A 16,811-nucleotide genomic window follows, 5' to 3' on the forward strand; every position below is an offset into this window, starting at 1 on the left:
TGAAACCAGCCTTGGCAGCGTTTTTATCAGACCGTGGATAACACTCACATTCTAATGGGCTATAGAAGACAATCTGCTGGTCGTATTGATACTTTGCAGTGACATCACATTGGGGAGCATGTATGTCTATGGAAGAATGCTCAGCAGTTACCATGGTGACACAATGTATTCATTAGCAAACAGCCTGATGAGGTTTTACATAGTCTGAAATCAAAATGGATTTAAAGAACACATTTTCAGGAGCCTGTGATCAAAACGAGTGTCCATAGTCCTGTTTTTTTTTTTTTTTTAGGTGATTTTCAACAAAAAACATGATTGACTAAATGAAGAGCTGTTGCTAACGCTAGCTTGTGAGTGAGGGAACAGTACAACCTGTTGCAGTCCCAACTAAGTAAATTCTTTATGGTCAGATTGTGTTAAAAACAAAGCTCAAATTAAACTCTAAGTTGAGTAACAGAGCTTCAGACGTAGCAGTGTCTCCAGTTAGCCCCCGTCTTTCTTCACATAGAGTGTTGTTGACATCAGCTGAAAGGTATCAATAGTCTTTGGTATATCTGAAAGCCCTTACAGTCATCCTCTCCATAGTTATAACGGCAGTCACTCAACATTCTCCTCGTCATCCTCCAAAGATGGTAGCTCCTTTTCGGGCAGCAAACCATAACTGTTGAGAAAAGCTTCCACATCAGTAGCAAAAAACTCCTGGTTTAGGTGCTGCGTACAGGCCAGAAAATTCCCGATGAGTTCTCCGGCTTTGTAAACCAGCAGAGTGGGCAGAACATCATCAGAAAAACGCTCAGATGCCCCAGAGGATACAGCGTTGATCCGACAGAACTTGACTGTGGGGTATTCTGTGGCCAGGCAGTCCAGGCAGTGGTTGAGGTCCTCACAGCTTTTGAGGCCCAGCTTGTATATGTGGACCACGACCAGGGTGCTGTGGTGCTCCTTCTCTATGACCTCGAGGAAGGCGTCTCCGTTCTCCAGCTCGTGCACGCCCCCAAACCTGGGTCCGATACTCAGCTTCTCGTGCATCTCTTGCATACAGCGCTTACGGTACTTCTTCAGACAGCCCTCGTCCTCCTCCTTCAGCATCTCGTACTCCTGAACGCTCATCTGGAGGAAAAACGACGAGTTATTTATTACAGGGTTTATAGGTCCATGATTTTATTTTTTCTTTCAGCAAAACTGTCTTGCCCCAGTACACATATATTGTTAAAGCAGTTCTTGAGGTAAAAATGTCCGCAGCGGGCTAGTTGATGTTACCTTTACAATGCTTATAAACCTTTAAAAGACGCTTTTAAAAAAAGAGTTTATGAGCTCTTTTCACAACTTTTCAACAACTTTTTCTAATGCTAACAACGAGTAACATGCTAATGCACACATCCTGATTCTCTAACAATAAAACACTTTATAATTAGATGCAGTCACTGTTTGGGTTGTTATACACAAAGATCTGTCCTAAAACAACATTCACATTTTTTTTTTTCCAGTTTCTCGTGAGTTATTTTAAGAAAGTTTCAAATGAATGAAATGTTGAGTTCATTCAGGGATTTAATGTAAAGCCTTTAAGCACAAGACCCGACATGACTGTATGACTGCACCATGAGGCCTTTATAGTTCTTTTGAACACATACAGAACAAATAAGCACTTGTACATTTGGCAGGCCCATGATCAAGATATTAAAGCAACTTAAGGACCTGGTCAACTCAGGACACATAACACCAGGGTTTGGTATGATAAAGGCTAATACATGAATAACAGAGACTGCAGAAAGCTCTATGCTACAGCTAAAACTGCACAAGAATAATCAGTTACAGTATTTAGAAAAATGTTGGTTTTGCCTAAACATCAACCCTCGTGATTCTGAATGCTTTCAATTTTGTTTCTTCTATGTAAAAAAATGACGTTCTACTTAATAATATTTCAATTTAGTTTTTGCCCCCAAGTGCAGAATTACATCTTGCTGGGTCATTTATCTCGTGAGAGGCCTGCCACCTGCTTGTCTCCATAGAGATGTTGTTGCTTTGCCCGGAATGTTCCACAGTATGGCATTAAAGATGTTGGTAATGCATATTTTCAAACAAATATCTTGAAAAACATGCTTTTTTTTTTTTTTACCATGAGTTTGCTTGCCTCTCCACAGATCTGACCTGTAACTTTGTCTGGCGGTACTACCATCTTGTATCCATGAAGCTAGAAATGTTTAAGGACACACAGTGGAACATTCCTGGTGAAGCATCAATTGAATAGAAATAGCAATTTGAATAGACGCAGTTAGTAAATCGCAAAGGCTGAAATTTATGAAGTGCCATCATTTCTTCACTAACAACAAAATATCCTGTCTTATTCTGCATAAAAACACGTAACCCTGTAGTTTAGATCAGCACAAACATGTTCTGAAATGTGTTTTTTGTATTAGTTTATCAGTTCATATTTCAGTCTTTTTGCCAATTCTAAAATGTGAACCTTAAATCATATTATTAAAACATAAATGGCAAATCTAGTCACAATCGCAATTAGTTCTTCCAAAATTGTTCAGGCCTCTACAAGAAAAGTTACATAGTGCACATTTTATACAGGCTGATCCTGGTTTGATCCTGATTACTTCCTTTTTTGTACTTGGCTTGGGTGCTTCTAGTCCAGGTTTGGTGCCAGTTTTGATGGACTTGTATGAATGCAGCCTTTATTATGTGGTAGAGAGCTGTACCTTTCTATTCTGCTCAGCGATGTTGTCCCCTTCTTTGGGCCTGCCGGGGGAGGACATCTGTCTGAGCAGCTCCCTCTTGGCTGGAGGAAGACTCTCCTTATCCATGCTCTCCAGCTTAAACCTCCGCCAGTCATTGATCACACCCTTCGGCCCTGCGCAAAACCAATCAACACGTCCACTTTAAGTTTATAGGACGAATGAACAGAGTACTTGGTATTACTCAAAATGAATAAGTCACTTATTTTCTTTTAGTCACATAACTTTATAATAACTTCATAACTTTTTAAACTATCATAACCGAAGACATGATGAATGTTACTAAAGAGGTGTTAATTATGTTAAAGACTTCTATGAATTTATGTTACTTCACCTGTTTGGGTTGCACTTTCATCAAGGTCCAGGAGTCGGTCAGACATTTTTGCCGATGGTATCGTTACCTGCACACACAAAAAATACAGTCATTAAAGATGCAGAATGTAACATTTCTGATGGAGAATCCACACATGCTTCTCTCCATGGAGATGTTATTCTTTTCCTGGAATATTCCACAGTAACACATGAAATGTATCATTCATTTTTTCTGAATAAAGGTTCTTTTTAACAGACCAGTGTGTTGTTTACACAAACCTTAACATGTTTCGGATGCTTTCTGCATCTTTCTTCAGAAGGGTCACATGATGTTACGGTGATGTGTCCTGCCAGCTGATTTACACAGATTTTGGCGCCATGTTCCTACCTGCATGGTAAGGGACTAGCGCCATCTCCAACATCCCATGTGTGTAATGTTGTAACACAAACATTGGATAAAGGAGACTCTTGAGATCCGGAGCCCACACAGTCCACAGCACAGTAAACAGGGACGAGGGGGCCTATCAACTTTCAAGGACCTGGATGCTGTCCTGGAGAAATCGGACGGCACATGGCACCAAATTCTGTGTAAATCAGCTGGCAAGACATGTCACCATAACTTCATGTAATCTTTCTGAGTAAGGATGCAAAAAGCATCTGAGACATGTCAGGGTATGTGTAAACAACACACTGGTCTGTCAAAAAAACTTTACTTGGAAACCCAAAATAAACCTCTTTGAAGTGTCTTGCATTCATTTTATTGCAGGCATCTTTATAATTAATGACAATGCAAAAGATGCATTCTTACTGTGAGCTGGATTGCCTCTCCACAGATCTGACCAGTAACCTGGAGTGGTGGTTTCACCATCTTATTCCATAATGTTGAACACTTCAGGCAAAACAATGGTATCTCCATGGAGACATGTTATGGGCCTTCGTATACTTGATTTTTGAATGTTGCACACTGCACCATTTTAACCCCATTTCAAAGAATTAAATGAAAGTACAGTTAGTGACTATGTGTCAGTGAATAAGTACAAATAGTCTGAGAATAATTATAATTTGTGTATGCATTTGTGAGACTATTTCAATTAAAGTAATGTTGTCTAAGAGGATTTCTGTGCAGCAACTGATCAAGCTGTGCATTTAGCTTTGTTTTAACCAACACAAGATGACCAGTAATAAATGAATGCAACAGTGCAACAAACAAAACTGTTTTATTCCTATGTTGCATTTTTACGCTATAATATAATACAAGTCAACTTTAAAGTATGCAAAGTTATCAGAGTTTCAGATGGCATAACAACAACTAGGCCAATTATATTTAATACAGATGAGGGGAAGCTTAAATGTTGTTAAAATGCTGATTTAAATTGTAAACCAGTGAGTTCCTTGGTCAAGTAAGTAATGAAAATGATCAGGCTCGGTATTTGTGAATTTACCTTTTCGGATATTTCATGGCAAAGTACAGTTCTATGAATTAGATAACACTGCAGTATTTTGACACCATTGTATTCTAAATAAACTAAACACATTTTCAAAGTTCTTCTCACTGCCTTCCACACAGTCACATTCAAATCAATTTAACCTTTGACCCCTGGCTGTCTATCCTATTAATGGTCCTCAATGACTGGCTTGGTCAGTGCCAAATAAGGAGTTGGATGATGTCAACAATGGAAGCGTGACGTGTGCAGAGCTGATATCTCATTGGATTAAATGTCCGATCCTTAAGAGTTTCAATTAGCGCAGTGCTTTTCCTGCTCTCCGCATCCACTTCCTAAACCCTACATCCGCACGCCCAAGTTTCTACTTATTAGCCCTAGAGTGACCAAAAAAAGGCACTCACTATTGGATCTTGGCTTGCAATGTTAACAAATGAATTTATTGAGTCTATAGTTTAGCTCAAGTTTAGGCTTTAAAAGACCTGAGGCTGTTTTTTAAATGTATTTCAGTAAAGTACAGATATATTTTATAAGCAGCTCTTGGGGTCGAAATAAGTTTGCTGCGTGCTGTTTAAAATGCATTCTATTGTGCGATGATCAGGAAGTGCGTGTTAGCATGCTAGTTGTTAGCATTACTGTGGCAGCAATACTAGAATGATGAAAAGTGCTCATAAGCTTGTCACTGTGAGTAATTAGGATGCTCTGAATGTGTGCAGGTAAGTGGAATATAAAATGAGCTAGTCCTGTCTCAGGTACAGCACCTTTAAACTGAATGATCCTGATGCTTTGTTGTGGAATTTTTTGCTGCTAGACTGTCCATTGTAGTTTTGTTATAATACAAAATGTAAAATTTCAATACTAAGGAAAAGCCTTGATTCTCGATAATGATTTCAGTATTACAATAATAATAAAAAGACTCATTTTACAACACAGAATGTCATTATGAGTACTGTATACAATAATAGTATTGTTTTATATTACCATGTGTTTTTGTACAAGTTCTGCCAACAAGAAATGAAATGTCAATGTTCCGCACTTAAACACATTGCATAGAAGACTACATTTGGTGCGTTGAATAAACAAAACTATCATTGTAAATCAAGCCGTACTTGTGGCTGTCCATTAGTTACAGACCCATGACTAAGTTCACAATCAGCACGTTGTTCAAGCAGGTTTCTATTGCATTTACTAAATACATTTAGTAGTTAGTTAAATCCTGAAGCTTGAAAATCATGCATTGTTCAGTAATTTGTTAAAATTAACTACCACTTTTGTGCAAGTAAAAATGAAAATTGCCATAAGATTATGGATGTAACTGAAATCACACTCAAACTCAGACATTTAAAGGAGCACTGTAAAAAGTTACCGTTTTCATTAAAAACTGTATATTACTCTACTCTACCCAAAGTAACGACAATCAGGTCTGAGCAGGACTCACAAGTTTGAATTTATGGTACAGTACAATATGCATTGTCTTGGAGCACATGTATTTGTCCACGTCTTTGTCTCGTGACAGAGGAGACAGTTCAGTCGTCGACTTTGGCCTAGTCTTGGCCTAGTTGATTCTCACATGGATCTTCCTAGGATTCATTTTGGTATTTTTTGAGAAAAAGGAGGAACAGAAGAACTCTCACCCAACAAATATGGCTCTGACTTTGTCTCTCAGTATAAAAAAGCTAAGTTTCAAAAGCATACTCGTTTTTGTAAATACTGTCTGAGCCATTTGACAGTTATGAAAGTGGAGCAGTACATTGTATGTGACCAGAGCTGGGCTTCACATACTAGGATTAAAATGACAGTCTAACATGAGCCTCAGTATTTTTGTGTATCTTCAAATATTTACAATATTCCTGCAGTCAAATAGTTTAGTTGTGTTGATATTTATTGTATGATTGGTGCACACACAGGAGTTATTAGCAGATAGAAGCTGTAAATTCACAAACAGTAGCGGATTGTAAAAATAGAAAAGGTAACAGTAAGGTACAGTACACCTGTAAATGATAATCAGCAGTTCTTATAGTAGTTTGATCCATTGCAGGCTAAAACACATGGCTTTGTACAGGCACATTTTGGTACTCACTCATTATATATAAATGCACATTTTTCTTACACTTTACACTATGAAACCTTTCTTATTTCCTTGTAAATGATATTGCTTTGCCTACATTGTTCCACACTATGTCATTCAACCTATTTAACTTAATGAAGCCAAGCAGGTAACGCCATTAGGCCAACTTACAGGTTAGATCTATGGAGAAGCAACGCTGCTCACAGTTTTCAATGTATTTTGTAGCATTAAAACTCAAATGCAAATAGGCTAAATGTTTATATTGTGGAACATTGCAAGACAAGTGATAACATGTCCATGGAAACAACAAGAAAAGCTACATAATGCACCTGTAAAGTCCTTCATTTTCATTGCATAAACAACAACAACCAAAGCAATAGCCAAAAATACAGAAATCCTGAAATGAATTGTCCTTACCCTTATGACAGCGCACCAGTTGCTGTTTGGCGTTCCCTTCTCAGCTGTCTGGACCCTGACTTGTGCTTGTCATGCGTATGCTCTCTCCAACCAATCAGCTTGTTCTCACCAAGCTTTCAAAAAAGACCTATAGACCAACAGAAATAGAACCCAGAGCGTAAGAGGATTTGGGAATTAGCGGCCACTGCTCTTGATATAACTCCAACAATGTGGAAGCCTGTGCTGACGAAATTCAAAACCTGGAAACTGCAACTTGTAATTTGATCTCAGTCAGTTAGACAATTGGAGTCTATTGTTACATAAAGGGTTAAATCTCTGGATAAATTGCACTGGATAAATTGGTCTTTTCTGCACTAACACATGACAGAATTTGCTTGTAACAGCTTTTGCTTAAGGCTGACAAAGTGAAACATCACAAGGTTTCACATTATTCTGAGCACAAACATCCATCTGTGTTTGCAGATGGATGTTGAAATTATGACTTGTTCAGCGCACTAAGTAGGCTACTTTTAATGATCGAAAAGCAAAGCTTTTCATGTTCTTTTGATTCTTTTCCTAGATTTACTTGAAAGGGAGATAGACGATAAGCTGAATGGAGACATAAAAGAAACAGTTGTGGGAAAGTCCGAATATTGGCTGTTAAGAAACGTAGCGCGAAAAATTCAAATTTTGTTAGAATTTACAAAACAAATATTTGCTTGAGATGGCTTAATGCGACACCTGAAGTAAGATAGCAAAGCAAAGATATTTTTTTTCTATTGGTATAATAAAACATATAGATTATTGGCTTGTAGACAAAATTACCACCAGCAGTTGTGTTTATTTTTAGCTTTATGAGATGCAACCCCTCTTACATGTAGGTGTAAAAGCGTTTTAATTTCAGTATTGACCTTATTCAGCCACCTTTGCCTCTTAACGTTACTAAACCACACTTTTGGGAGTCCCATTCATTTCAATATGATATAACCTCCTGAGACCTGAGCCCTTGCAGGACTTCATTTGCAAAAACTATTAAGCGCTTGAACACATACATTTTGTGTAAAAAAAACAAAATCAATTAAACTTTATTTGTATAGAGAAACAATTGTGCCTCTAGGAACAATGTGTCTCATTTGTGCTGCTGACAGGTGCAGGATGACATATGCCTTTAAATAAAAATAAAAATTGAATAAAAAATAAATAAAATAAATTAATTGAAATACAATTAAAAAAATTAAATACAAAAAATTAAATACAAATAAAAAATAAATAAATATTCTAAACTGAACATTTTCTTGTTGCTGTTGTCACTGTGGCCTAAACAACCCAAAATGTGTTGTCCACAGATGAGGACACCGGGTCTCAGGAGGATAAAGCAGGTTGATTTGTGTAAACTGCTCTATGTCCATGTGCACCAACATGTCAACACTTCTTTGGGAGTCTTTAAAACAGCTCTGTAGTCCTTATATAGTTATTTCCTGTCAAGATCAGCAGCCCCATGCAAAATAATACAACCCGAATGACAATGGCGGCGCCCATGGCAACAAATAACCTGAAAATATTATAAACTACTGTGCCATTATTTAGCCGAGACACCGTGACTTACTGTTGTTTGCCAAAAAGCAAATTCACCATGTGTCAGGAAGTGCCGCTGACAAGGCATTAGCCCAGTTGGCAACATCGTCAGTGGATCCCTACAGTTCTATTTAAGATTAGCGATTTAAAACACCCAACAATGACAACTTAATGGCTAAATTAGAATATTATATAGGTTAGTAAGGACAAAACCTTGCACCGTAAAGAATTACCGAGACCAAACGGACTTTCAAATCATTTTCATGTTCATACCTCCACCAAGGCAATGTATATTTAGGCTGGTCTTAGTTATAAATCACATTGCGACTTTTATAGCAATGCCTTGGTGGAAGTCTTTGCTTTTTTTTTTTTTTTCTTCTTTTAACAAATCACTATGGTATTTGAAAATCTTTTTCATAAGTGGTGGTGGAAGAGGTACTTAAGTAAAAGTACAGATACAGAGGCAAAAAGTTACTCAAGTAAAAGTAAAAGTCACAGGAAAAAATCTACTTAAGTAAAAATATTAAAGTACCTGTTTAAAAATGTACTTTTAGAGTGTTATTCATCTGTCATTCAAGTGTTAGATGTAGTGATATTGATAAAAAATGATTAAAAAAATTGATACATATTTTGGTCAACAGAAACATTACAAATCAATTTCTTTATTTTTCTTATGAATTTTGTATGTCTTTTTTGTTTTGTTTTTTGCTCAAAGCCAATGCTTGAACTCGAAAACTTTAGTCAACATATTACCACGAAAATGATAAAAAAAAATCCCCTTAAATGATATGAAAAGTACTTTTTTGATCCAGTTTAAAAATGTAGTGGAGTAGAAAGTACAGATAGTAAAAAGTATCCACTGCAAAATGTACTTAAGTAAAGTACAGATACCTAACAAATACTACTTAAGCACAGTCTTTTACTACTTTTACTTTGTTACCTTTCACCACTGTTCATAAGGCATACACATTTATTTGCAAATATCCAATAAGTCATCCCTTGAAAGTCTTAAAAGTTTAGAGACTTTTTCCCATTGAAAAGTTAGAATATTTAGTTTAGTGAGTTTTTAATCACTATAGCAACAGTTAAACCCATGGAAACATTATATATACCATTGGCTAGTCAGCACTGGGTGTACATTGTGACGATCTCCCCTATAGCCCCGCCCCCACATGCAGTCGTATATAGTGTTTGACTTGTGTCCTTGCCTCTCTGTCTGTGTCCTGTATTTATTGGCTTAAAAGCTTACCATTCTTTTGTATTTGGACTTAGGCAGTATGCATGTCAGTCAGCGGGGGGGCATTTGACTGGTTTCTCTGCACAGGTTGATCTAAAAGTACCCTGCAGATTAGACCCTTTCCTGTTCTATCACTAAGACTTATGTTGCTTTTAAATGTCTGTCCCATGTTACATTTTTAAAGATTCTACATTAATACCTCATAAATTTTACTCTTGTGAACTTTAAGCCGTGTTACCTCCTCAAAAACAGACCTGGAGTTGTGTTTTGATTCATTCACGCACGTCTGAGTAATCCTTTATTATTAGTCTGTTTGCATCTCCAAAGCTCCAAATGCTCCGTTCTACCTTGTGATGTCATGAAGTGGTAGTTAACAAGGTGGAACAGAGTGTTTTCCATTTGAGAGAAGCCTAAATATGCAGGGTTTGTGTGTTAAACGTGTGTGAATGAAACAAAACACAACTCCAACAACAACATTATAACATAGATCAGAAAACAGTGTAATATGGGACCTTTAATTACACAAAACTATCAACGTCTATGTAAAAATATAACATATATTTTCATTTATACATGCAGATTTGACCAAAACATGGTTCTCCATTCCAGATCCACATGGACATAGGAACCAAAAGCCCTACCAAAATGTTATGATATTCTGTGTACTGTTTTTAATTATAGAATATAGAATTATAGAATTATAGAGTGACATCTCTTTGTATTTTTTTTACAAAGGCATATCAGTCTAGTCCCCACGTCCCCTGCCCCTCAATCCAGGATCAAACAACGGTCATCCAATCAGATCCGTTCATTTCAGTGACGCACGTGAATCCAAGGTGGCTCATTGTTCACCCATCATTTTGAATTATATTTCTCTCACCTCAGATTACATTTTAGTGCTTCACTCAATGATTCTGCAGAAATCCGTGATGTTTTTCAGTCCCCTGTGATATTTTTCCCTTTATTTTTTCCTTATAAACCCGCCCCAGGCCACACTTGTCCCTGATTGGCTAATCCACCTGTCAGTCACGCCCATCTGAACTCAAGGGGGAAAAGTCTGTATTCTGAATCCAAGGCAATTCTGTTTATCCACACAATACATACAAACAAACTTTAAGTGGACAATTATGACAAAAATGAAACCCTAGAATAATTTTGGCAAACTTGGCCCTACTAAAGAGCTCATGTAATATAAATAACATTTGTTTTGCCTAGTTCAGATATATTGTAAACGCAGCTCTCAAAATGGGACCTCTTTGTACTGTCTGCATCTAATTATAAATCATTCTTATTGTCAGTGAACCAGGAAGTGCACTGTTAGCATGCTAGTTGGTGTTAGTATTATTGCAGAGATAAAACTAGTTGAAAATCTATAAGCTCAATGTGTTACGAAAGTCAGGAATACGTTTTAGACTGCTGCAAATGTAGTTTAAAGTGAACTAGTTCTGTTTTTCATGTTTTCGAGACTGTAAAAATCAAGTGCAACGCCTTTAACGAGACAGTTGTTCTGACTCCAAGTTGTGTCTATCGCTATTTTTTCTAAGAAGAGGTGTGTCGAGTATTACATGTCAGTATTCAGTGCACCATTCCCGGGGGAGTGCTGCCTCCGTGCCTCTGCAATAGTTGAAACAGTGTGATGTTATGTGATCTCAGCTCTGTGGATCTGGGCTTTTGGACAGCAGCAGAGTGGGTCAGAGCCTCCTGCTGTTCATGGGACAGACACTAGAGGTCAGCCTTCTGCCTATGACGTGGCATTACATGGTATGACCACAACACTTTAAAGATGTGATCATACTTGGTGTCTAAGTTGTAGTTATTAGGTATAATTAAAAGCACTTGTTCATTTTTATTGTTGGGTTTTAGAAGATGTCACAACATTCTAGGCTAATTATATTTAATACAGAATAAGAGCAGCTAAAATGTATATGTTTAAAATGCAGAATTCAGTGGTTGTACAGTGACTTCTTGCCAGATTCATTTGTGAGTTTACTTTTGAGGTATTTCAACATAAAATTATAACGTAATTACTAGAGGAACCTGGCTTATGTCCCCAAATGATGACAAACCCAAGCCAAGTGATGCTACTCCATTTAAAAATCAAGTTGATCTGTCATAAACTTTAAGATCTGAGATATACTGGAAAATCCCGTGAGTATAGGAAGCCAAAGGTGAAGGAAAATCAAATGACCAATGAGATTTTAAAGTGTTTTTTTCTACGACATGAGGTTGTCAGTGTAAACAGGGTTTTACGTCTCACCAGCATGTGTCAGGAGTCTGCACGTCTCACTGTATAAATACCATGCACGCCTATAAACGCGAATAAAGGTTTACGTGGTCCGCTAGAATGATTTACTAACATGGAGGAAGTCAGATGATCAGAAGTCAGATGATGTACCAGGCCAAATAGCTCCAGTACTTACCAGAATGGGAAGCACCTCTCCACAGATCTGACCTTTAACTTGGTCTGTTTACGGAGGTAGATGTTGATGTTGAAGATGTAGCAGCTTAATGCCATACTGTGAAACATTCTAGGCACAAAGCAATTGAAACAACGGCCATCTACCCTAAAATAAACAAGTATATTATATTATTATTATTTCATATTTTGTTCATTGTAAACGTGAAAAATTAAAATAACAGAAAGACCCAAGATTTCATTTATGTTATTTCTTTCTTTTTTTCTTTAAAAAAACAAAAAAAAACATGCAACCTGGAGTCAGATTTTGTATTTATTTATTTATTTATTTTATTAGCCTCAAATGCAGGAGAAAACAGAATTAGTCCAAGATGCATCAATCAAAATACATCTCAGCACAAGTAAGAGCAGATTTTTTTCCCCTGTCACTAAACTTATATTTACACATCGTATCAAACGTGTGGGAGGGTTGTTTCCTGAAGCTGTCGTTGGTACCTGTGTGATATTTGTGAGGTGAGGCAGTCTCTGGAGCATTCTTCAGATAAGACTCACAATATGGGAGCAGCTGCAAGGAAACCTTATCAATCTCTGACCTTATTACAAGAAAAGGCTTAACACGAGCAGAAACCGGTCACAACAATGAGATTTATACAGGTCAGAGAAAAAAAATGTTGGGTCTTAACCAAACATAAATAAATAAAGGAATTTTTTTTTTTTTTTTTTTTTTTGCAATATAGTAAGATTTGAGCATCATTGTAGTTATGTTTTGTTTTTTTTTTTGTTCTTTTTTTTGTAATATTGTAAATTTAGAATAGGTTTTTGGGTATAATTCTGCTTTATGGTTTGATTTCAATATTATTGCTCAACAAAATGGTCGCTCTCAAAGGGCCAAATGTAACTGTAAGATGTCACTAAATGTAACCAAATGTAATCTAAAATAAATGCAACTACTTTTTAATCTTGTTAATTAACTGTTTCTATATGTATTACTTATTCAACTTACAAATATTGCATATGAATTTGCATAGACATGACTGTGTATCTAATGATAAACTGACACTTTAAGACAGTCATACCTTTTAATTTACTTTGTCACGAGCCACATAAAATGACATGGCGGGCCGCATTTGGCCCATGGGCCTTGAGTTTGACCTATGTGGCCTAGAATCACTTCAGCAATATACTGTACTTCAAAAGGGCATAGCCAACATAAACATTTTTACTACACAATTTTAAGTATAGTCTAATTATTGTTTATTAAATTGAGGCAAAGACAAAATCAGAAATAGACAAATCTTATCTTTATTCTTTTGAACCACAGGAATTAAGGTAATTTTTATAAACACCAGCTCATTCATGGTTGTTGGGCAAGTCAGACAGTAACACAAGGACGTCCTCGCAAGATGTTTTCTTAGATGCCCCATTTCTAAAGCCAACACAGAGACATATTGGTGGTGCCGTCAAAAACATTTGAATCCTGGCATCTTTTGAGCAAGAGAATAGGTCTGTCACAATAACAAATTTTGAAGCATGATATATCACTACAGAGAAATACTGCAATAAACAGTAATATTGAAACTACTTTTTAGTTTTAAAAATGCAAGATAATCCCAGTGAACCATTTTAAATAGACTCTTCCATGAAAAGACATCAGCTGAAACAAATAAACGGCAGAATGTACCAATAATTAGCCATAAAAGGGACTTATTCACCCCTCTGCATCTCAAATCTGATCGTATTACAACAAAAATACACTAAATCTCCCCGTAAAGAAAAAGTGCTCACAATAAGGGAGAGAGTTTGTCCACTCTCCGAAGGTTGGCGGTTCAAATCCCGCTTTTGACATATGTTGTAAAAAAAATAATAGAGAGCCACTGACTCACCCGCCTCGCCCCCAGTGAGTGTACAGTTGTGTATGAATGAACGTGTGCGTGAATGAGTGAGTGGTTCCTTGATGTAAAGTGTCTTGAATGTGGAAAAGAGCTAAAATAAAATGTGACCAGTTGCCCATAAGTGGATATAGTGATTATCGTGAGAGGCCGACAGGAGCGTCAGATGAAACTATTCCACCCTCTCGTTAGTTAACTGGAAATGACTTTATGCATGTAAGAAAAACATCTGCTGTCCCTTGGAACTGAGTCACAATCGAAACATAGAGCTGCATAAACCACATTCAGGAAGTTCATCGAGGAGATTTTAGGTCCTTTTAAGTATCTGGTGCTTTTATGTTCACGAAATCAACACGGAAATATATTTTATTTTGTTTTTGAAAATCAAGATTTATCAGGAGGAGAAAATTGCACTGGGAATGGGACAATAAACAATAATATATAATAATCGTGATCCAAAGGGTAGACAGTAATCGTTCCAAAATACAATACAATACTTGAGTGGTTTAAATATGGATCCTGTTCATAGTATTAAAATTACAATTATTCATATCCATAACATTTTTAAACTGTCAGCAACTTGAGTTATTATTGTGATGTAGTAAATGTGATGTCAATAATTTTGGACATGATCGTGACCCAAAATTTCGATATCGTCCCATGTCTACCACCAACAAGCCCCAGCTATTTCAAGTGTTTTTCAACCTTCTTTGAGTTTAAACCTATTATTGTTGAAAAGTTTCTACGGCAACGAATTACACCCTTTAGAAAAATATGAATGAATAATACAGGAAATATGAACAGTCCCACTGTGTCAGGGTCTTAAGCTTTGAAGAACACGGATGTTTGCTCTAGATGCTCTAAAATTAAATCGAATCTCTTTTGGCCCAGACTGAATGAAATGAAGTAATTTTCCAGTGGCCACTAACTGACCCCACTATTTCCCCTGTATCTGATTCACTTTCATGAGCAAGTCACAAGTCAATAATAGTCAAAGGTTTATATATATTATGAGGTTCTGTGAAAGTCCAATCTTGCTTATTATAGGAACCAAAAGCCAAGAATTTCAGCTGCTCTGACTCAGCCCTTTCACTTCTAAGTCACTAAGAATGACCATGCACATTTTTGTTTTTACGTCCGTTGTTGGATTACTCAGAAGAGATTGGAAAAAACATTTGTGATTTATCGTGAAATATTTGTACTTTTTAAACTGGGTAAACCTCAAAATGTTTACAGCAGTATTATTAATATCAGTGATGCTTGTTTGAGTAATGGTGTATTATCGCAGAGTTTCTGAAGTCTCAAAACTCCCTGCCAACTCCAGAAATACCATGATGCACTGCACAAAAGGTTCAATATGTAGCTTTTCTGGTGGAGATCCAGAATGATGTGGTAAATGGACAAATTTTTATATAGAGCTTCTCCACCTTCAAGGCACTTAAAGAGCTTTACATCAAGGAACGACTCACCCGTTCACGCACACATCCATATACCAGTGTATGCAGACGCTAGGGGAGAGGGAGGTTAAGTGTATTGCCCAAGGACAGAGTGACAGCATTTATCTGTGTGTCAGTGGATCTGACCACTGTCGAAAGCAGGATTCAAACCGTCAATCTTTGAAACAGGAGGAAACACTCTACTAACTATGCCCCTGTCGCCCCTGTATTTTTTCTTCAGATTCTTCTACAGATTATATAGATATGGTCTCCACGTCCTCTGTTGCATCTCAAGCCAAACATGATCATCCAGTCACATTGTTTATTTCGGTGGCATGTGTGAAACGAAAGAGCTCCTCGGTCACTTCTGATTTACAAATAAAATCTCATTTATCTCCCTTCAGATTAACCTTTTGCTCATTGATTCTGCAGAAATCTGATGTTTTTTAGCCTCTTGTGGTATTTTTTTCTTTATTTTTTTCAATACGAACGGACCATGTGTGTTCCCAGTTGGATGAAAACATTTGAAAACAGGGAGATACACTAGTGACCAGACTCATATCTTCGTAGTATCACAGTAGTGTATAGTAGTAGTAGTAGTAAAGTATTGAAGAAGTGTGTATTTTGGATCCAAAGCAATCTGTTGCCTGCTTGTCCCATGAAAATCTTATCGCTTTGCCTGGAATGTTCCACAGTTTGGGATAAATTTATCTATCTCTCATTTATTCAATTATACATTTTTATTGCCAAAAATACATCATCTGCTTGTATCCATGGAGACTGCCAAGTTTTATGTTATTTTGGGGAACGTTCCAGGTAAAAAAAAAAACACATTTTGATGGAGACAAGAGTCCAGAGCTCTCATTCTAGTATCCAAAATAATACAAAATAATAAAAAATTCAATTATTTTCTTTCTGTTGATAAGTTTAAAACCTTTCAGAAAGTAAAAGGGCTTCTCTTGGATGTAAACAACTTGACACTTGCCACATAGCCAATCTAACAATTAAAACATGTGAATGAAAATATGTTGCTTGCTGTAGTGAAATTCCATTAACAAAAGGGATTATCACTTCTGCGGTTTTTATCCGGATTTGCAAACCAATCTACTCAGATGTAGAGCCAATCCAGATGTTATGAATTTACTCAATGTCAACCTGAACCCACGCTATAGTAACAGTTTGTTTATGGGAATCTCCACAGCAAAGTCCAAATAAGTCAAATCAAAACTGTTTTCATGCCTTGTGTATTTAAGCCTCACACTATTCGCCCGTTAGAAGCTTCCAGAACTTGAATTGAAG

At 36.8% G+C, this 16,811-nt stretch overlaps 1 protein-coding gene across 1 annotated transcript; it reads right to left on the reverse strand.

Annotated features, from left to right (window-relative positions):
- Window positions 1–493: 493 nt before the first annotated feature.
- Window positions 494–7,075, reverse strand: pdcb (phosducin b). Its single transcript, XM_033965322.2, has 4 exons — window positions 6,981–7,075; window positions 3,076–3,142; window positions 2,706–2,857; window positions 494–1,110 (listed from the first exon to the last, which is right to left on the reverse strand). The coding sequence occupies exons 2-4, from the start codon at window positions 3,119–3,121 to the stop codon at window positions 598–600; spliced, it is 711 nt and encodes a 236-aa protein (XP_033821213.1). The 5' UTR covers window positions 3,122–3,142; window positions 6,981–7,075; the 3' UTR covers window positions 494–597.
- Window positions 7,076–16,811: the final 9,736 nt, after the last annotated feature.

Source organism: Periophthalmus magnuspinnatus, chromosome 4, assembly GCF_009829125.3.
Source record: "Periophthalmus magnuspinnatus isolate fPerMag1 chromosome 4, fPerMag1.2.pri, whole genome shotgun sequence".
NCBI classification, from domain to species: domain Eukaryota; kingdom Metazoa; phylum Chordata; class Actinopteri; order Gobiiformes; family Gobiidae; genus Periophthalmus; species Periophthalmus magnuspinnatus.

Excerpts from the sequence above, each read along its gene's own strand:
- pdcb (XM_033965322.2), bottom strand. The coding sequence starts at position 3,121 with ATGTCTGACCGACTCCTGGACCTTGATGAAAGTGCAACCCAAACAG. Across the intron at positions 2,858-3,075 it reads TGAAAGTGCAACCCAAACAG|GGCCGAAGGGTGTGATCAAT; the intron begins GTGAAGTAACAT and ends GGTTTTGCGCAG. Across the intron at positions 1,111-2,705 it reads TCGCTGAGCAGAATAGAAAG|ATGAGCGTTCAGGAGTACGA; the intron begins GTACAGCTCTCT and ends TTTTTCCTCCAG.